We start from the raw sequence: 22,725 nt of genomic DNA, 5'->3' as shown, positions 1-22,725 counted from the left end.
ACAGCAAGCATAGGGTATGTAAAACCAAGGTCCATTTAAAAACCTGAAGTAACACAAGCAATATCCCTTCTTCAAATCCCCATTTCTCTCAGTGTGTCAAGCCTCCACATCTGAATATCCTCCTGATTACACTATTGCTTCACTCGTTTTTTTTCTTGTGATTTCCCAAAAGAGAAGCATCTACGCATTGAGAGATGTCAGCAACGCAAAAAAAAAAAAAAAAACAAAACATGGAAAAGCCTCAACAGTAACTGTGGGTTGAGATCCAAATTGAGGCTTGTTGCTGGTGAGTCCCTTTATGATGAGGATGTGGAATTTTTTAATAAGCCTGTTTCCCAGAGCAAGCAAAGCTAATCTCTCACTGGTGTCCTCGGCTGAGAAAAACATTTAAGAAGCTTACATCTAGACAACAGTATTACGGGGAATAGTTGCAAATTTGAAGGTGAAATAGTGTAATGAACCATGTATTAATTTAAGGGAGGACTGGAGCTGTATAGGATTTCATAACAGCAGCAGGTTGTTTGAGCAGTCAATGTTTTTCCAGTCACACAGTTACTTGTTACATCGATCGGTGTTACTCTCAGCTGTCCCCTGCAAAGCAACCATAAATATCAGCGATGAGTGAATATGAATAATAATGTAAGAAGATAAGATAATGTAAGATAATGAAATATTAATTATAGGAGTAATAGTAAGACGGCGAAAGTGCAGTGTATTTATTAATGGTCTACAGTTATTTTAATGATATGGCTCTTCAAGACGTGTTACTGATGTTACTGGACTGAATGGATCAAATCCTGACATTCAAAGAAGTGTTCTGGGGTGTTTGTGATGCTTTAAACAATTTGAATGTTTGACAGCTGCTCCTTTTGCTTTGACTGTGTGTGGAAAAATCTGTTTGGGCCAGTGTAGTGTACATTACATGAACGTGGAAGTTGCAAAACCCTGTGGATCCACTGTTTCTTCACAGCACAGTTCCCGGGGCCTTGGCCTCACATCTCTCCCCTCTGTGCTTTGCATTATAATTAAACTTGCAATAATAATGTCTTTTTTTTCCACTTAGGGGTTGTACCATCTGACAATATACAATACAAAATATCAACTGATAAAGTTGATAGAGTGAATGCGTTAGCAAGATGCAAGGCAACTGTTTACGAACACATTCACGATGTAAACACTGGGCCATGACAGAGCAAGTGTCTTGTTACTAAGTCCAATTTACACTCTACTTTTAGCTGGGTTTTTTGTCTCCACCACTTGGAGAAAATATTTGGCTCAAGGCTTAAGCGACACAGCAACATTCTCTCAAGGACAGTAACTGTTACCTCTCAATGACTGTGAGTTTGAATTAATCCACTTTTATATACTGTATGTATGTATGTATTCTCACCCTGGCTGGGAAGAGTGAATATATCACAAGGCTCAACTGACGTGAATCCACGTACCCACATTTGGCAGGTGGACGGGTGCTAATGTCAAGCCTTGAGTGTTAGGAACATGACTTGCAGATGACTCATATCAAAACAATGAGGTGAAAGATGCTAAAAGCCTCTGAAGAGCTGAGGGGAGCATGCAGAGTCAGGTGATAATTCTGTGTGGGTTCATCACTACAAATAACCCCTTTCACATTATGCAGTTGTTTTTGGGGTGTAAAATTTTGAACAGCTTTAAGTTTAAAATCCAACCTTATCTGTCTGGTATCTGCTGGAGGTAAAACAATCTGCTGTTGTTTGAGATCTAGGTAGAAACTTTAAGAAACAAAATAGTAATAGTAAGGCGTGTGTGTGTGTGTGTGTGTGTGTGTTTCTGTGATAAGCAATCAACTTGTAAATTTGCAACACTTTCAGGAGGAGTGAGAGGTACCAGTTCCTCTCAAAGGACAAACAAAAATTTCATTATTCACAGGATTGTTTCATTTTTCAAAGAAAAAAGATTGGATTTGGAATCGATCAACATGATGACAACAGATGGTACTCTTCTTGTGGAAGACAGGGTGAGATAAAAAAAAAAAAGATGATCATTTCAAACAGCAAGAAGCTACAAACCGGGCATAAATCTGTCACAGGGTTGTGCAATTCAAAATAAACGGACTATTTTGCCTGCTGATTTACATCAAAATGCTTCACTTTTCTACGCTGTGTGATTTCACCCACTGTGATAACAGGAGTCATGAGAACCAACTTTTGGCTGCAGGTTTAATAACTTCAGCTTTTTCTCTGAGGTGACAAGTTTATAAAGTACCCTTCATGTTATAGATAGAACTCGCATTCAGTCAACAGATGGGTTAAAACACTTTCTGCAGCTGTCGGGGGCTGAAATTTATTGACCGTCAATCCTACACAGTGGCATTCCCATTCACTAACTGGCTTACCTTATCTTTATGAGTAATATAAGTTTTATAAGATGGATAACAGAAACCACACAAACAGTAACCCTGCGAAATGACTGAACGAACCTGAATATTGTAGGTGGCCCTGAGACTAATATAGTGACCTGCCAGTCTGTTTGACACACGCAGTCAAATGTGATCCAATGCAGCTGTTTCATACAGGTTTTCATATCATTTCATAGTCCATGGTGGTGGTGAATTGTGTTCCAAAACATCATTTGATACACCTTTTTGTCCAAATCAGTCTGGTCAACACCATCACTGCATAAAACCTCCACAGTTAACAGCTGAATCAACACCTCTGACACAGTGTCCTAACTATGATAAGCTTCATGGAAACAGAATTCATGCTATTGTATTAAATAATATTTAGATGGATATGTCTGGTAACTTACTGAATTTTACTTAGTTATTGTACTTTTTCATTTGAACTCTCAGCAAGAGAAAAAAATTAAAAATGAATATTCTGAACTGGTAACCCAAACCCCAATTAAACCCCAACACAGCAAGTGCTACTTTTGAGCTAAATGCTAAAATTGAATCATTGTAAGCATGTTTTCCATGTCCAAAATTTAGATTTAACTTGTTAACATGTAATTTTTGGTACTTTAGCACTAAATGAAGTAGAACAGCTGTGGGTGATATGTGATTTATGCTTGGTATGTGGTCGTAAACGAAAGTATCGGGCAAATAAAAAAATGTGACCTTATGTTGGCTATAGATGAAAAGTTAAGAGAACACCAAAGTAATGTCATAGCAAATTTCATGGCAAAGCATCCGATAACTGAAACATTTAATTCAAAGCTGCCAGTGTTAACTTCATGGTGGCACAAGAGGAAAATCTAGAGAGATCACCAAAGTCATTACATGTCTGGAGTGGTGGTGGACTAACCAACAGACAGGGATGTTAGCATACAGATACATAAGACACAAGACATTAGTTACACAACCATTAGTTTATTACTGATGTCATCACTTACACAGACAAAGGAAGTGTCAGCGATACCTACTGAAAGGTGATCAGCAAATCATACTTGAGTAACTAGTTGAAAACAGTTTTGGGAACTTTGTTGTCATCCCCCAGCTGGTGACCAGATGCTGTGTGTTTAATTTACACTGCTTTTGTCTAGAATCCAAACACCAGAACTGTAATACAAAAGCAAAAATCTGGCAGACATAGCAGGAAATGGCAGAGTGATTTCCAGAGGAAAAATAAACCACAACCGGATCCAACTTTCTGTCTGGTAACAGGTGGCAGTTTGATAGGTTTATACCATTTACAGCCCTGGTGTGGTTCAGCTGTTAAATTCTGATCAGTATGTGGGTTGAAATGAACATATAATATAGAGATAACAATGTGGGATTTTATGCTAAAGTTCAGACTGAGGTTTGCCTTCCCCTTCTGTGTTATGGCACACAGTGAGAATGATACATTGACAAATGTGGTTGTGTATTTCTTTGAAAATCACCCTGAATATCTACTGCTCAGCCCCATATTTTCATCTGCATCTGATCCTTTGAGACTACACTTTGTTAGAGAAGAAAGCCACAACTGACTGATAAAACAAAACCACATTGTATCGAATATTTGCAAGGCTTACAACAAACTGACCTGCTGTTCAGCCCTGGTCAGCTCATGATGCAAAATCCCCTGTAAATGACATAAATACTCTAGAAATAAACATACAGGCATAAAGTTCACCATTGTCTTCCACTACAAGCAGTACGATGTCAGAGAATAAATCCTGTTGTCCAGCAAGGTTAATCATATGGAGTCGTTCAAAAAGAAGTGCTGAATGATCAGTACGTTCAATAGGATCTACGCCTCTTTTTCATGTCCATAGAGTTCAAGAAGAAGCATTCAAAGATTTCCAAAGATTAACTGCAGTCCAAAAGAAATGAAGGTCTCTATTTACAGAAAGGTCCTTTTGCATTACTCTCTTCTCCTTTGATGATCCAACCAGAACTGCTGGCTCACCTGTGACAGAAAAAAAAAAGTGTTAAAATGAAATTGGAGTCATCAAAGCAGTGGCAACATTAAAATGCCAGCTTAGAAAGTTACATCACAAGCCACACTGAATATAATTTAGTGTTCTGAATAACACAAAACAGACTCAGTGGAACACAGTGGTAGTGAACACTTGACATAAGCAGAGACTGAAAGGCTGAACGGGAAAAGAAGAGAGCATGACCTACAGTAATTAAAACTCGGCTTTATCAAGACAAAATCCGAGCAAGAAGACATAAGAGTCCCGCCCACACTCATTGACATGACAAAGATGTCGGCGTAGCAACTGCACAATCAGATGCATCACTCAACAATGAAGCCTCATTTTAGCCTCGCAGTTTATTTTTCATGCGTGTCACTGTGAGAAATCTCATTGTCTTCTGAGGAAAAATAAGGCTGAAGGTCCAAAATGCCTGATGGCAGCCCTTAGAGCCTGTACAATGTGAAAGAGTTGGATGAAATGAACAGCATGCCAATTAGATTTTGATATGACTGAGAAAGCCATTACGCTGTGCAGTGGCTCTTTCTGATGGGAGTCAAGTGTAAAGGTCAAGCTTTGGAACACCTGTGGATTTTTTCAGATTCAGTATCATTCCAGTACCTAATTAAAGACTAACTGGCTTCATGTATCAGCACATCAATGTATCACATCGAGTGTTATGCATTAATCAGACTATAAGATGCCAATGAGTTGGGTTTGAGCTCCACACGAAGGTTTTCTCTCTCCAAGTTTGATGCTATCAGACACTCCAAGACCTCCACTCTCCTTGAGATGAAATTGCCTGTCATCAAGCTCAGTGGCTGACTGGCAGGTCCTCTGCTCCTCCAAAAGTACATTCTGGAAAAGACTCTCGAGGAACATAACAACCTTCATAACGACGTCCGCTATCGATTCCAACCGTCTGTCAGCCGCCACGAAGGCTTGACGGACTGAGGGAAGCCGTCGGCGAACTTGTAAGGCTCCATTATCGATGCTGAACTTTTGATAGGAAACAGACAGCTCTGACAGGCTGGTTAGATTAATGCACAAATGGGTCGTTTGACACAGAACAGACCGGAGTAGCAGCACAGCACTGCATAGTGTCATATAAATCATCCTCAATTATGCAGAAAAGCAAAATAATCCAAAAACCATCAGGCCATCACTTCACAAGAAAACCTGCATAATCATATCACGCAGGGTAAAGAGTTTCCATAAATTTAGGTTGTTGCAGCACTTTGCTGGTGTCTGTACAGGCTGCAATAAATTCTTCCCTTTACAGAGTCATTTACATTCTGAGCTGTCACTGTGATTAATGTGGTACTAATTTGAGAATAATTCCACGCTGAAAAGACAAAGAGTGGAGCCGCTTCTTGTCAGAAGAGAAAATGTCTTCAGAGATGGATCTACCCTGTGCCTCACTTCAGGAGGAGGGGGAAATCGTTAACAGTATTTGAGTGACTGTCTGAAACAATGCTAAAAATACTGAGAGGAAAACTAAGTCTTCAGTGGGTGTTACGTTTGTTTAATTGGTGGCTGACAAGTGCTAATTTAACTGGCAAAGGATTCATTTCCATTTAGTGCCTGAAGTAAGATTGGCTGAAAGATTTAACACAGCAGGTGCATGGGCTTGTGTTTGTGTAATTCAGCCGTGTAATTGGCACACCGCAGTATCCTCCTCAGCAATATGTTTTGTGTTGTAAGTACCGACACAGGAATTTTCATAGTATGGCCAATTTAAAACTGCACCAGGCAAGATTTTTATGTGAGAATCCACCTGTAAAATCAGCAAAAACAGCACACAGAGACAGTGCTGATTCATCTTCTCTCAAATAAAGTTTAGCTGTCAGGACTAATGGATAATTATTGCCGCAAATCAAAACTTAAAGCGACTTTTCTTGCAGGAAGTTCCCAGGCAAGATGTGGCTCCGTATTCATTTGAATGTTCGGATAGGTGCATAGATTAGCATCAAGGAGAACACAAGAAAGTAGGAGGAGAAACATTCAGTATTCATTTGCCAAGCACACCTGCTACTGTGACATGAAAACCTGCCTCTGCTGCAAACACACCCTCTAGGCAAACAGCACTATCAGTCACAGCGTTCAGAGGCTCCGGGGCTGTCGTCACTGAGCACTCAGTGAAGCTGCACAAGAAAACTTTGCACCTTAACTGATTCACGATGGAACAAGAGACTAAAAACTTTTGAGTTTGAAACTTGAAGAATTCACCACCTTGAAATAAACTGACTACATTTATATACACTGTATATATATTATATTTGGCTGTGCAACTTGATAGACTCCATTTTACAGCATCTAAATCCCCCTAAATCCAACACCCTGGACCTTTAAGACCTCTTCTAAGAGTCCCACTTTAAGACAGTGTTTGCAACACACTGATCTAACATCTCTTGGACAGGACAAACCCATGTATTAATTTGTCTCTGCAAGAGAATCCAAAAATGGAAGAAATTCAAAATATGTGCAGGAGATCTTACATCTTACTGCACGCTTATGTACGCTGATACACAGACTGCATTAATTTATCTTATTGTTTCTGCAAACATGACAAACACATTCTGCAAACACATTAACAAAAAATGAATCAGAATCGCTTGAAGGAAACTATAGTCACAGAAAAATGTAGTGCATTTAAAATCTTAAACTTTTTAGGGGAATTCAAGATTAAAGCACAAACCAGTCTGTGAAGAAAGCATCCAGTTTCCCTCAGCCTAAGACACTGCAAATACCTTGTCTGCCCAAATTAACAATTTTGAGTATGTGCAGGGTGAACAGGGACTGACAAATTCAAAATTAAAAGAGAACTAAAAACAGCATTGTAAAATGCAATGAAAGCTGCATCAGCCACTGTTAGATCTTCACTGTCTCTCATCCCCAGGGCACAAAAGCATCACAGACTGACATCACTTTGCAGGATTTCTATGTTTACAAATCCAGAAGACACAATGTAAATCAGCTCTCACTGCCATTTGGGCCTTGCAAATGTACAAATTTTAATGCTGGAGCTCAATATTTTTGCAGGTCAGATACTGTTCATCATCCAGAGATTTGCTCTAAACTGAAAGACTGCATTCCCTGCCATGTCCTGGGCTTTGTAGTAACCAGTCGCTGCTTTGTTTATGCTTTGAATTCTCAAGGTGCTTCCACTCTGTATGAATACATTTATAACACAGAATGATAGAGGACGGTATAGCTGTGGATTCCAGGTTTATGTTGTGGTGGTTTCCCAAAAGCTCAGCAGAGGTGAAGAAGAAAGCCTGACCCCCCTGCTGCTTCAAGCAGCCTGCAGAAAGATTTGAAACTTAAGAAACGTGTTTCTCTAGCTGAGTTCAAAGATGCGCGGGATAAATCCGTTGGGTAATGCTGATGCTTTGAACAGGTTGTTGTTGTCTTTTTGGATCATGCACATCTCCTCGCTCTTCTCACAATCTCTAGAGTAGTGACACTGCTGGGAAATGTAGAATAACACCGTTTGCCTTCTGTTGTAATGAAAATAAGAAGTGACACTTTACAGTAAATGATATGCAGACATTTGTTTGGCACAATGAAGTAAAAACCAGTCATGTGAACGATCTCTGTTGGGCATGTATTTTTTATATGGAAGTCAAACCTTGAAATATATCAAAAAAAAGATTTATTACCTGGACTTCACTGTGAGGCATCTGACGTTACCAAAGCTGGTCTCTGTCCGCAGAAATCTTTGCCATCATCCGTGTAAAAGAAGACAATAAAATAAAATAAATTATATTAGAAAATATAAATATATTACCTTTTATAACTTCAAGGTCCTATTCAAATCTGACAATTAGTTTAGTCTATTTCCAGACATTTCCAGGCATTCAAGCTTGTCTCAAAACCCTGGACCACTAAAAGAAACAAACAAATTATATATATAAATATCCCATTTTGAGGTCCCGACAAGCCCCTGAATCAATAGCCCCAGGCTCCAGGCTACTGGCTCCCGGCTCCAGGCAGGTGTGGTGCGGGCAGTTTAAATAATTAAGTACATGGAGAGAGACAGAACCAAAGTCTACGGGTCGTCATAACACAGTGAAGGATGAGGGCGTCATGTTACAATGTTAAAAGCAGGTAATTGGAGTGAGTAATTGGCTGGTTTGGGTGCTCAAAGTGGCCTGAAAGTGCTAAGGAGACATGGCAGCCCATTGATTACAGCCCCCCGAGGGTCCAAGCAGTAACTGCAAACATTAGCTGTTTTTAAGTAAAGGCTGGGCAGACGACTGTAAGAGAAGCCAGAGCCTGCTGACCTTGAAGAGTTAAATGTGCAAGGTCAGATTCAACAGGTTTGAATATGGCATCATGAAAGTGATGTGAGGTTTATGCTGAAACGTACCTTAGTAGTTTTAATCTTGTTCCCTGTAGCACAGCTCCAACCCTTCAGATCAGGAAGAACTTTGCATTCTTCCCCGTCAAGGCACGGATGCATCTGACACCACCACTTCTGCTCCACTATCGAGGCTGGTGAAAAGATGTAGAGGTCAAAGAGAAAATAGTCGGAAACATCACTTTGAAATAATCCAAAATCTTGTGGAAAGCCTTTCCAGAAGAGTGGAAGCTGTTACAGCTGTAAACTGTGTATGTATTTACAATGCAATGTCATTAATGTTCCTGTTGGTGTACAGGTCAGCTGGCCCAGTACTTTTATTTATACAGTGCATTTGTTGACTTGAAAGAAATTTCAATATAATAGTTTGTTTTGTAAATCAAAATTAAGAATAAAGGTATTCACACACTGCATGCTCCTAACTGGTAAACCTCACTTTAAAAGGAAAAAAGTAACACTTTTATGGCCTAAATCCTTTCCTTTCTGGTGAAAATTAGACAGGAAGTGGCAATAATGGGATAACGTAAACCTGCAGGCCTACACTCTGACATTTACTAGAAGGCAAGCCAACATAACATTATCAGGGTCTCGGGACGTAACATTAGCGACACAGCCGGTGAGCGCAGGATGATATTTACAACATTAATGTTATTGAGCACTTATGATGATAATGTTACCAATAATGTCACAAAAAGACTAAAGTTTTGCCCTCCCTCATGGACATTTTCCACACCTGTCTCACCTGCAGAGCCATCAGCATTGCCGGAGACACCTCCCACCCCTCACACTCCCTATTCAGCCTCCTGCCCTCAGGGGCCTCCGAGACTCCGAGCTTCATCCACCAGGCTGTCAGGATGCTGAACTCTGACCACTACCCGCCCCCTCCGCCCCCCTGCCCCCGGACTGTAACACACCCATTTACACAAGGACTTTACCTTTACCTTAGCTGTTGCACATAAAGACTCAGCACACTCACTGTGTGTGACCTTACTGCCATTATTGTAAGTTATAAGTTTGATTTTTATATTGTTATGCATGGCATTAGTATTAAGGTGTGAGAGAGGCAGTATTTCGATTCTCCTGTATGTCCTTGAACATATCATGAATTGACAATAAAAATCTTTGAATCTTGAAAATCAGTTAGATTGCTTCATGCTCAAGTCTTTTCGCACTAATTGAATTCATGTGATTTTTTTTTTTTTTCCAGAAAATGTGTGTTTATGTTTCAAGTACCTTTCCATGATGTTAAGTGCCTGAAAGGCCTCTTCAAATACCAGTAAAATTATTATAGCTGCATCTCATCAAGTCATGTCACACTTTGACAGCTGTCTCAGGTGAGTGATGTAAGATTTGCTTTTTGACTGGCAACACTCCCTAAATCTATTTCGAGTATTCAAACACACAAGGTGTTGAGTCTTGACATAAATATCCCTGTGCTCCAGCTGGGATCTGCAAAAAAAAGTGACTCCATTCATGTGAGTGGAGTAGGGGATGTTCAGTTGCAGTGAGAACACCTCCTCAGCTTCCCCCACAAAAGAGAGCATTAAGCTTCTGCTACTCCCTTGTACAAGACATCATTTAAATTTGGCATATTACAGAGGTCATTATCTATGTTTCACATCCCACTCCACCAGCATTAGTGTTCCTCCTAATGAAGAGGACGGTTATTATAATCCACACACAACACCAGAGCCTCGCTAGACTAAACTGCACAGAATGGATACTTTATGACATGAGGGAATCAATTTGTACCACACAGCCATGGTTGTAGCAGCACTGTGGTGTAAAACATGCATCAGGTCAACTGCAAGCAGATGGTGGTTGTGTAACAGCAGCTATTAAAAAGCCACAAAGGTTTCCCATGAAATGAAATGAGAGTATTGATAACCAAACATACATAAAGTGTATGAGATGCATTTCACTTAACAGCTAATGATGCTTTAAAACACATAGGCAGCGCAGAGTGAGAACATCTGGCTGCAAAACTGCACCTCTAGTCTGATTAATTTTACTTTTTTATTTTAGCTGTAAAAATGCCTACAAATCTTTACCTTGACCTTGGGCTCATATTCATAAATGATCGGAAATGTGTTTTGCACATTTCTAAAAGTTAAGGGCTATCAACTCAGTTTTGTAAGACGTGTCAATTGCACTGTCACTTTGATATATAATCTGTTTTGTATTTTTGAAAAAAAAAAATTACAATGACTTAATTAATTAATTACAATCACGAGGCAGTGTTGGAGATTATAATGTGAGTGTTATGGCTGAGTGTCTCTGGAGTGTGGCCAAGGCATATAGTTCTGGCAGGAGTGTGGCATTAGCTAACCCAAACACAAGAGCAGAGTTGTAATTTCTCTGTAATGTGCAAAATTGGAAACCAAACCTGGCAACCACGTCTGGCTGTCAACTTGTGTCCTAAACAAGTTCCCTTGTAAAACAAGATTGTTCTATTACACATGAAGATTTTTATGGATTAAACAAACAAGATATAATGCGTCACTTATTAAACTTTAAAGATGTTGCTAGGTGGATTGTTCCTTTGAATAGAGCAAGGCTAGCTGTTTCCTCTTGTTTCTAGTCTTTATGATAAGATAAGCTTACCAGCAGCGGTAGCTTTATATTTACCATACACATATAGCTGATATATATCTAACGCTCAGCTAGAAGGCAAGTGCATAACTGAACTATTCTTTTGTGGATCTGTTAAGATAATTTTATATTTCAGCAGTATTACACAGGACTTCCTCTAAAAGTCTTTAATGTTCATAACCCTGAAACACAGCAACAACCTTGCCTCCATCGTCCTGCAGGTTGTAGTGGTCCCTCAAGTGTCACTAATGGTAATATATGTTATTCATCTAGTACATCAAGTCAAAATGAATGCTTTATCTGTGTACTACTACAGCTACAGTCCAGTGGGTGGCTTTAATGTTGCTGTGGGTGCAGAGGCAAGACCGTGTTACCCTACACAAGTGATTCTGCTAAGTTAGAAAGCACGGCTTCGTTTATAGAAAACAATCGCTCAGCCAATGCACAGCAGTATTTTCATGAATGATGTAGTTCTATGGTACTTCTGTCAGAATGATTTGACTCATCAGCACCAGCAGGATGTGGGTTTCAGTCAAAAGTTCCTTTGCAACTGAGTTGCTTTTTTTCATTTTTTTAGAAAATTATTTCAGTACAGTGTGCAGTTATTTTCACTGGTTACCTTTCTGAACTACACATTCAAATCTATTCCATTTTTCAAAGATGTCTGGAGCTTCATTTATCTTCATATAAAGAGGGGCTTGTCTCACCCAGAGTGGAGCTAAAGGTAATCCCTGGTTGTAGAAGAAAGAATAATTAAAAGGTTAAGTGCTGATCTTTTTTTCTGAGATCGCCCATGGAGCTTTAAACTGAGGCCACTGACTCACAGCTCTAATTTTCAGAAAATGTCAATACTAAAATGTCAAGGAATAGGTCAAACACGATTGGGTCCAGAGTTTGGCCAGAAACCCGCGCTTTTAAGACCAAAGTGAGGCAGCCGCTTCAGCCGAGTCGGGGGTCTGACACATTAGCATGCTAAGAGACCCTCTGGTTCATTGACTTTATAGTTACTGACTTTGCAGTGGACAGCTTCACATTGAAAGGTGATTAATAAACCCTTCAGGGGTACCGGATTCACCAGACAGTAGGCATATTATCGGGTGTTTGCAGCCAAATAAAGCAAGGTGATGTCAGCCTAATATGTCATAGAATCAGACAGGATGATGTGACCATAAAATGAAAGCACTATATTATTTCTGAAGTAGAGTTTTGAAGTTAGGAAGCCAGATGCCGAGATTTGAAGAAAATAACAAATTGTGACCAGTTTTGGGAGAAAAGAGACAAAGTTTGGGTACTTTCTTAAAAATGAGTAGAGGCAGAGATTTCTTACAATTGTAACCACACTTAGAATTCATAGGACCTATCAGGCTTATGAATTTATTGCACAAGTAATTTTCTAAGCTAATATTCCAAACATGTCCAGTATATTGAGATTCGTTAGTTTTCATAGTTGTCTATGATTTTGCAAGAAGAAAATATCTTTTTTAAACAAGTTTTTGAACGTTTTTTTTAAACGAAATAAGCAATTTAAATGTTAACTTGGGCTAAGAGCGATACTGATGGACATTATTCACTGTGTCCTGACATTTCATAGAGGTACAAAAGACAAAATGAGCGTTTGTGAGAAAGACCTCCTGTCGCCACTAAAGACTTCCGTAAGGTGAAAGGAGATTCATTATCCTGTCACAAGTCATTTTCATGAGTATCCACATCCTGTGTCTTTGCTCACATTTCAGAGCATTGAGCATGTGCAGCTGCATAAAGGAGATCTGAACAAAAAAATTAAGTTGGAGAAATGTTTTTGATCAATTGTCTTGAGATACTTCAATCTTTGAAGGTAATATTTTTTATCTTTATAAAACAGTAGTTTTGTAAGCTATGATACCATTTATCATAGCACCACTGTTTATGGGGCACTGCATTGTATTTTCTTGTCTCATACTGTATTGAATCCCTTGTTGACCGATCTTTGTAGTCTGCACATGGAATGGGACTACAGTAACCTTGACCATGATCTTGTGTCAGGGATACGCAAATGCTTTGCACTGGCGCTTTTTACAGGAATGTTGCTGGTGTTCTTGTAGTGTGACTGAAAACATGTGTCTTGTAATCTGTTTTGTACCCGTTTTTATTGCACCTCTGGTACCTAGCAGAGCCTTTACGCCAAGAGAGTGGCGAGCATTTTAATCCTTCTGACATTTTGTTAGACCAGACAATTAACCAAGAAAATCAACAGATTAATTAACAATCCACAGCAAAAATATATATATTCAGATTTATAAATTACAATTGAAATAACATATATCTATAACATGCAGTTATCACCAGTCACGTCCTCATACTGAATAAAAAGATCTTTGTATCCATAATACGACCATAAAAATCACTTCTTGTTAATGAGGAATTTGTACTGTGTAATCCAACATGTAATTACCAGAAACAAAAAACTGACATTTTGGAAAAGATCTCAAACTAGTTTAGTATTACTATATGTTGCCTGTGTCACCATTCTCTGGAAGAAATTACACTGCAGTGAGTCGGTGGGTGCTAAAACACTTATTGATGGTCTCAGCAAAACTAATCCTCTAGATTTGTGCAAAGGGGTATTGGCAAGAAGAAAAGAAAAGAAAGGGAGGTAGTCTATGAAACATTCAGCTGGCGCGTACCGTCTACACATGACGGGGCGGCTCTGGTGGTGCCGGCCACTTGCCCGGGAAAGCAGGAGCACTTCACAGTTTGCGACCGCTCCTCGATTTTGTTCTTGTTGCAGCAGCGATGCAACGCCACCACTTCGCAGGTGCCTGTTCGGACATGGTGCGCTGCTGGAGAGATGGCAGAAGAGATGAAATAATCAGAAAGGATTCAGTCCAAATCCAGATCCAAGTCGGTGCAATCTATACATTTACACTGCTGATCTTGGATGGGGTCTCCTAAGAGGATCTCTCTTGGGTCTTTTGCATGATCTGTATCCCCTTCATCAACATGAAAATTAGGGTTATTTTCTTATCTTGGCAAAGCTGTTTTCACAAATTGAGTAGTCCTGACCACCACTGGTAAACATATGTTTAATGTGTTTGTGAAGAGCCCCTTGTAAAAGCAGCGTTTCCTTCAGACCCCACTGTCCTCATAAGCAGTGGAGTAAACTAATCATGTGTAGAATTGTTGGGGTGTCCCTTTAAGACCATTTAGTACCAATCAGGATCTAGAACTGGAAACATCATTAAGAACATGATCAGTGTACTGATGAAAAAAAGGCACCTTTGTAAATAAATAATAACTCCAGTGTGAGATGGTAATGATTGGAACTGATATCCTACAACAAGCAGTAGCCCTTAAAAAACATTCAGATATGTGAGGAGGGAGAGTGCAACGCTGCAGCATTTGGAGCCAATTTCCAGATCACGCACCATTGTCTGAATTATTTAGAGCCTGAGCCGCTCCATTCTCTTTTAATTGCATGTGACATTTTCTGGAGGTGTCCTTCTGCTGAGATACTCACTGCTGCCGCGGTAAACAGTAAATCTGAAATGACTGTGCGAAACTGCTCCTAACTGTCTGTACTGTTGCGGCTCAGTGATACCCAGTTAATTACGTTTTCACTTCAGCCTTTATATTGGTGGACAGCAACACCTTCCAGCTGTTGTAACAAGCAACTACTGAGACTTACGGTGATGGAATCAGCTGCTCTGCTGTGACTGAATGATATTAAATCTGACAAAGATGTTCAGCAACTGTTGAGCGTCACAGTAGCTCCGGGCTCTACCTGTTACTTTTTGTATTTACAACTCAGAAAGCATGACACATTAAAATAAGTAGGAAACCAATATTCCTTGCACCATATCTTTTTCTTCTACAGTGGGTTACTTGGTGTCCATGATCAGATATATAAAAGTATATCATAAGAATATAAAAGCAAACAAGCAGGTAGCCAACATGTCCCTTCTCAAACATGAAAAATAATGCAGCCAGTCAGCCAAAAGTAGCAGGATGCTTAGTCATATGAAAAGAAAAGATATGAAAGACAAACACGCAACAAGCCAAGCTGAGCTGCTTTAGATATGAGAGAAGTGCTGCCAGTATCTCTCTAAAGGACATGCTTCACACTGAGAGGCTGTGGTTTGTCTGACTAGATTTGCAGTTCTACGTGGATGCCTACTCAGATTCCTCCTGCCAGCAGATACAAAGAAAAGCATTTCACTCGGGAATCAGTCAGTCCGACACACAGTCCAGCTTTAAACCTGCTGCGCTGCCGCCGTGTCAGAGAGGATCCCTCGGGCCCTGGACAGGCCGCTGCTTCTGCCTCTGCTGCTGCTCTCGTGATTTGTATATTTGTGTCCTACAAAGTTTGGTAGAGGCACGATGCCATGAAATTTAAATAGCAAGGTTCACAGGTGTCCTGGTGGCCTGGTGGTTTAGAAACATCCCATCAACATCCCCAGTTTGATTCTGGCTGTGGGGAACCCTTATTGCATATTGTTTCTTTCTCCGCGGCTGAGTTGAGATGCAGACAGGAAATATGGGCAACATTTTTTGGAAATCTGATTTTATTTAAACAACAGTATTTCATATTTCTTTAACTGTAAAACAGGTCACATTCATTACATAGTTTTGTATTTGTCTGACAGGTTATTTGTCAGAGTGGCCCAACGAATGGCTGACTTTGCTGCCGTGATTGCCATAAAATTTGGTTCACACATTTGTGTCCTCCTCAGGATGAAATGTAATAACTTTGTTGATGCCCTGACTTTCTTCGTATAGCGCCATCGTCTGGTCAAAATTTCAATTTGTCCAACACTCCTAATACCTGGAAAATCTATCAGTTTCACAAGTGTTTTGTTGCCCTGGAACTTAGATGGTTATCATGATAAATATGATATTGGCTAAACATTAGCAGGTAGCATTCAGCTCAAAGCACTGCTGTACATCTACACAGAGCTGCTGGCTGCACACTGTGCTTATATAATCAAGACCAAAACCAAGATAATCCTTTAAACCAGACACTAACTTTACCTAAACTTTTTCTGAAATAAATGTCCAACAGCCATCAAACAATTCTTGATGACAGTCTTCTAAGATTGTTTTGGTTTTACTTTAAACAAAACAAATCTTTCAGACGTATTTCTATTTTCTGGTTTTATTTACAGTTTTCCAAGGCGGTGATATGACGTCTTTCCCTTTTAAGCAGTTCTCAATTGCAGTTCATTCCTTTCTAACAACTCATTTTGAGGTATTATAAAGGTTTTTTTTTTTAAACATTTATTTGTTCTTCAAGTACTGAAATAAAATTGGCAGTAGCAGTTCAAGATTTAAAAAAGCTGCATTGGCTGAGGTTTTTAACACAACAAGAAAAATATTTGACAAACAGAAAACAGTGTCCCAGCCTCCATGGAGCATTCACTATCGTTTTGTTTTGACTTATTTCAGAGGAAAAAGAAAAATGGGAATTTGCATTTGAAGAGAATTTAATGCAACATCTCCAGTTAGGAAAAAAGCCCTCAGGCATGTTACTTAGCTTTGCCTGCAGTTAAAAGGGAGAAAATCATGTACAGTAAAGAGGTACTTTCAGGGAGAATAACAAGTGAAGAAAAGGGGGAAAAAAAACAATTGTTACATCTCTCTTGATTATTATGTTTCATGTTGTTTTATGATTTTGTATCAAACTGAGACAAATCATTATAACTCTTGCCAATACAAGATGTTGCACACAGGCTGTACATTGTTTTCTGTTTTTTTTTTTACATATAGAGTGAAGATTTATCACACAAACTTTGTTTTGACAACTGAAAAACATCTTTATAGAGAGCTAGCAGTCAGGTGCTTTTCATGCACATCATCACACAACATCACACATGTGGAGGTAGACAACACAGGCCTGCTGAAGCTCACGTAATCCTTTGGTGAAAACTCTCTTTAGTCATAAGGTCTGATGTTCCTGTTCTGATGGCACTCATCAATAGACCGTGTTTTAAAAACAAAGATGCACTTTTTGCATCAGATGTGTGAGCTTTCACAACCCACACCCAGTCAGTCAAAGCATCAATCAACTTGGCGAGAGAAAAAGTGGTTGAACACGTGTCATTGCCTCATCATGGCTAATCAGAGCATAATGCGGCACTGCAATGTAACAATGTGGCTAAATGAACTTTTAGTAAAACTGCATTAGCCAGCATCCCATGCCAATGATTTTTAATATTAGAGTGATTGGAAAATAGATTTTTACTCTGCAATCTACATTTCTAAGTGCAATATTTTTGTACAGAAAAATACACCATGACACATTATTACTATTAATGATCTGAGACAAAAAAGTCTGCCCTGTCTGTGTTGTGCATGTCTAGAGCTAGGTTTGGTGATCAAGTTTTGCTTCGCGCCTCTCCACCTGCACGCCTGCAAGTCATCTCCTCCAATCAGCTCCACTTTCACCTGCGCTATAAGAAGCCACAAGCCAGATTGTTGAGTCACACAGTGTGTGGTAAAAAATGCTTCAGGCTAGCTACTGGTAATCAGTTTCATCTTGTTGAAACTCTTGAGTGATCCTTGCCTCTTTTTGCCTCAGGTCCACCTCCTGCTCTCCACTGTTCCACTGCACCCAGCTCTCACTGTCTTTTCTTGGGTTACCTTGCTCTTCTGAATTGTTCTCCGTGGTCAGCCACTGCCATCTGCTCCTCCAGACCACAGGGGCTTCACTCACCACACCAATGCCACTGGGCTCTGGATTTTGTAATTCTTGGACTCTTTGGTGAAATCAGTTTTAATTTTTGCCTTTTAACTTTATTTGCTTGATTCTGTGTGTTTCTGTTCTGCTTTGTAAACCCTATTCAGTTCTAGACTAAAACGTATATAGAGACCATAACATCCTCTAAACTTCTACTTTTAACTCTCTCTTGCATTTTTAGCCTCAGACCATAAACAATTTTTGTACAAAACCCTCAATTGAAGATAAACACATACAGATATATGGCTATACTATAAAACATGAAGGAACTGAAGGTCTGAATTGAACTGAGACATTTTGGATCTATTGTTCCCATTTTCCTCAGACATCCCCCTCCCAACACTTCTTCTACCCACCCTGCTATTATCTCATTTTACTCCTGTCCTCAGCTCTCATTTTTGTCCTTTCTTTTCCGAAACACCTTCCTATTACATTATCAATCACATGTATAATCGGAAAATTACTTTCTCTTGCCACTTTATTATCAGGTCTATGGTCTGAGATTTGAATCTTATTTTAGGTTACACTCATTAAAATGCCTATAATGTGACATTAGAAGCAGTTGTGATGCTAAAAGGTGATATCAGGTAAAATCAGATAAAAGAGCTGGACATCACTGACCACTCAGACAGCAGGACTGGTGTAATTTTATCTGTTCAGCCATATTGGGTAGTCCTACTTTTGTTTTTCTTGAGTGCCACTCAAAAACAGCTGCTTTTCTGTTTTGTTTTTGGTATATAGTGTGTTGTTTGTTGATTTTAATATGCTGCGATTTGTGGCTGTGACCTTGGCCTTAGCCTCTTGTGAGTTTTAATTTCAATGGGACTTCCATTGGTATTTCCACCTGATGCCACTTCAAACTTTATATTTCACAGAGAAATACCGTATTTTTTTAACCCCACTGCATTTTTTGACAGCTATAATCAGTAGTTACTGTGTAATCGTTACTACCTATTATCAGATTAAGTTTTACATTAGATGCTCATTTCTAAAAGTTGTTCTTTTTATTTATGTATCTATTTTGAGCCGTTTTGATTTGGCATTTTGTTATTTTCACGTTTTTAGTCTCTGACAAATGAGAAGATCAGTGCCACTTCAACTCTCTTTAAATGTGAAGCTTGTCTGTGTGAAGGTAACAAAATCCATCTATTAGCACCTCTGAAGCTCACTGATTTACACGTTGCATCTCATTCATTTAATCCATAAAAAAAACACACATACAAACAACACATTGCTGTGAGGTTTCCAGGCAACCAGCAGAGACCTCAGAAAGTCACACAACCTCTTCTAAAACCACAATGTGCTGGAATTAAATGTGCATCACCTGACAAACAAACGTGATGTGAAGTCCAACACTTGATGCTGACTATCAGACAGTATGATGTGTTTACAGCACGTTGCTCCTTTCAGTGAATCCTTTAAATCAAAGGTGCTTTCACTGAGAAGTGACAGGCCATTTCTCCCTGTGCAGTGCTGAAATTACTCTGCTTGAGGAGCTTTTATATGTTGGTCCCTGGAGACAAAGAAGAAACTGTAAATGATGCGTACTTTGTATCATTCATGAGGCTGTTGTGAATCAAAATGTAATCATGGCTTTGCTTTATACGTTGTGCATTTAGCCAAAAACACCAGCTCTCATATGGAGAAATTATCTCTGACGATGAGCTCACTGACTGTAATTCCCTCTGTGCCAACCTCCATAATGAGGTGTAGAACTGTTATGTTAATAGTGATGAACAGAATTTTCCCTTCAAACTGTTTGTTACATGTGGATTGATTGTTATGTTTAACATGGGGACCCTGTCGCGCCTCCGACTGTTAGTTACTGTTCTCTCAAGGGTACAAGCAGTGTTTTCTCTTCTTGGCAGGATTCTTCTTATGCATCATATAAGTCATTTTTATTACAAAGTGCAGAGAGTCTAAGGTGCAGAGCAAGCAATAATCTTTGATGCATAAGTCAGACATCAAGGTCATATGTCAGTGCAACATTTACAGCAGCAAGGAAAGCACCTCTGAGCTGAAACTAGACTACTTGCATGCTATACGTGTAAAAATACTGAGGAAGAACTATCGAATATATTTCATTCCACTCAGGTTCAAGCTCCCGCTTAGAACTCTTGTGTACTCTTAGCAACCTGCTTCACGCTAAGTGGTTTCCCCATTGTGGACGCTGGAATTCATGGCTGCAGCCATGGTACCAGCACAACCTGAAGGTCAAATTTTAAAGATACTGTGTCCATGGACATACTGCATCATAGAAGTCATTTTTCTCATTATGACTCATTCCAGTTGTTGATTTTTTTTTTTAACATGACTGATTTCTTTTACGTATTATAAATGTGCCAATATTATATACCTGCATAGAGGCTCACAAATTGGCACAGGGTCACAGCCCTCTGACTTTGTGTTTCCTGCTATGTTTATTTTTTCTTTCTCAGCTGACAAGAACTGAAAGATAAAGTGATGGCTAAAACTGAATGAACAAATATTAGCTTTAGGTGTTGGTCTGCCCTTGTACATACTGCTTCCAGAACACAGCTCTTATCCTGATATGCTGTATGTGTTCACTGACTTTATTCTGTACTACAAACCTGAATTCTTGATGTTTGAGACATTCACTGCTGCGGTCTGGTTAATTTATTTCTCAAACTTGATTATTGTTTTGCATGTCAATTTAATTGTTGTGCCATTCATGTCTTACTTCTTTCCTATGTTTTTTAAATAAATTTACTGTAAACATAAGTAGAAGTAGAATCAATGTCAGTAATTTAAGTAAAACACTTCATAATTTCACAAATTACTAGCTTGATGTAGACTTGAACTTCATATTTTCATTTTCACTAAAAACGGACACATCGTGTTAGTATGTCTTGCATAAATGGCAAGAGGACTAAAAACAACAAAGGGAAAAGAAATGTAGAACAAGTTAAATTTTGAAAGGGAGTATGTACAAGCACAGGAAAGCAAGTTACTCAAAGGATCAATTACAACAGATGCTAATGAAAATAAATCAGGCATCCCCAGGACTGAATCCTAATTGACTCCTCTCTCTGCTGTGCTTGCCTTCTGGTCAATAAAGGACAAGCACAAAGGCAAACAGTGCGGCCACTGACACTTTTTAAGTTTGTGTTGTAAACAGTCACAGTAGTAAATGACAGACTCTTCTCTGCAGTATCACAAGAGAGAGCACAGGCAGACCCTCTTTCTTCACATATCAGACAGGAAAATAAACTGTCACAGAGCAGAAAGGAATGTTTGATGGCACACATATGATCCTGTCTTTGCTGACACAAACCGGATATTTTAAGAAGTGAAACCTCATATGTGTGCATTGGTAAATCAACTGGCCTGCTTGCTTAAATGAACTAAATTTGCCCTGCTTGTCACAGTGTGCTTAGTTCTCTTCATCTCAAAGAAAAAAGAGAACTAATAGAAAATACTTTTTTTTTCTTATGTTTGTGTTCTGGGCTCATTTCATCCTTTGAATGATAACAGGTTTACAGCAACAGAAATAACACCCAGGGGAAATTAGGGGGCTGTGGTGGCCATCAGAGAGAAACTGAATGCATGCGAGATTATTCTGATCCACTTCCTGCTGGAATGATGAGGGCCTTGAGTGGGGGTCGCTGCCAATCAAAGCCAAGCACATCAAAGTGCCATGCTCCCATCTAATTGGTTGACAAAGAGGGGAGAGGTAAGAACGTTTTCAAACATGCTCACAAATAGACGTCCTGTCCGGCAGCAGCACTGCCTGAACACCACCAATTACCTGAGTCTGTCTTGTCAGTGGGACTCCCAGTGATGAAACATGTGGGTCGGCCTCTACTTGTAATGTTGCTGAGTTGCCATAATTGATCTCCTTGGGTTTACTAGTGACGACTCGACAACACTTTTAATGAGGCGAAGGGAGACGAGTTTGACTCGTACCTCCAAAATAGATGTTTCAATCCAATTACTTCCCTATTCACTACTGTGACATTTTATTTGGGATGCTGCATAATGAGAAGTTCCTTTCTAAACACCTCAAAATAGAAGTGGCAGCCAACGTTGCACCACTCCCTCCATGAGTTTGTCCTGGATCTTGCTTCACATTGGTGCAGCAGGTTGCTGTGTTTTAGATGGAGAGCTGAGGCATCACACCATAAGCAAATCAAACAAGCCTCTGCAAGTCTGCTTCCTACAGAGATGTGTGAACAGATGGATCAAGAGTCAGCAAGTTTGTAGACAGAGAGAAGTTGTTTGGATGTGGAGGAGAACTTCTGGCCTCTTCTGGTCACCTGATGCTGAGCACATGATGAGGTTGAGACAACTGACCGAGAGAAAGTGCCTTTATCTCGATTTGTTCTTCTTTATTGAGAGACAGGAGCACTGGTCTCACCTTTGGAACTCGTTCTAGAACGATCTAATGGTTAAGAAGCGCTGCCTGCAGCTGAACTGTCAGTGTTCTTTGGCTGTCTTCACAATTCTGCTACGTCTTTGCCTTCATATGTTCTGTGAACAGCAGTTCACTTTGTAGGATTCCTGTCATTCAAAGCTTTCTGATTCCTTATATCTTTGGAATAACTATCTTAAAGGGGAACTCCAATTCAACACTTCAGTCTCGGTTTACTAGTCACAAAGAGTATGACTCAGCCTGTGAAAACAGTTGTTCAGTTTCTTCTCTGGCTCCGCAGGAGCTTTG

The 22,725-nt window shown here is 39.5% G+C and overlaps 1 protein-coding gene across 3 annotated transcripts in view; it reads right to left on the bottom strand.

The window, feature by feature from the left end:
• Positions 1-3,330: 3,330 nt before the first annotated feature.
• The window catches only part of LOC124053480 (chemokine-like protein TAFA-2), a 54,393-nt gene continuing 34,998 nt past the window's right edge, over positions 3,331-22,725 (bottom strand). For 2 of the 3 annotated variants that reach the window (XM_046378669.1, XM_046378667.1), the window contains exons 3-6: positions 13,996-14,151; positions 8,750-8,874; positions 8,040-8,096; positions 3,331-4,367 (exon numbers count right to left, since the gene is read on the bottom strand). In XM_046378669.1, coding sequence (XP_046234625.1) covers positions 8,067-8,096; positions 8,750-8,874; positions 13,996-14,151 — 311 coding nt within the window. In that variant the 3' untranslated portion in view covers positions 3,331-4,367; positions 8,040-8,066. The remainder of the gene's footprint in view (positions 4,368-8,039; positions 8,097-8,749; positions 8,875-13,995; positions 14,152-22,725) is intronic. The other variant, XM_046378668.1, reaches the window with a different exon arrangement.

The sequence above is a fragment of the Scatophagus argus genome, chromosome 22 (assembly GCF_020382885.2).
Source record: "Scatophagus argus isolate fScaArg1 chromosome 22, fScaArg1.pri, whole genome shotgun sequence".
Classification (NCBI taxonomy): domain Eukaryota; kingdom Metazoa; phylum Chordata; class Actinopteri; family Scatophagidae; genus Scatophagus; species Scatophagus argus.
The sequence above is the reverse complement of the archived record's forward strand: the minus strand, read 5'-3'. Positions and strand labels throughout refer to the sequence as shown.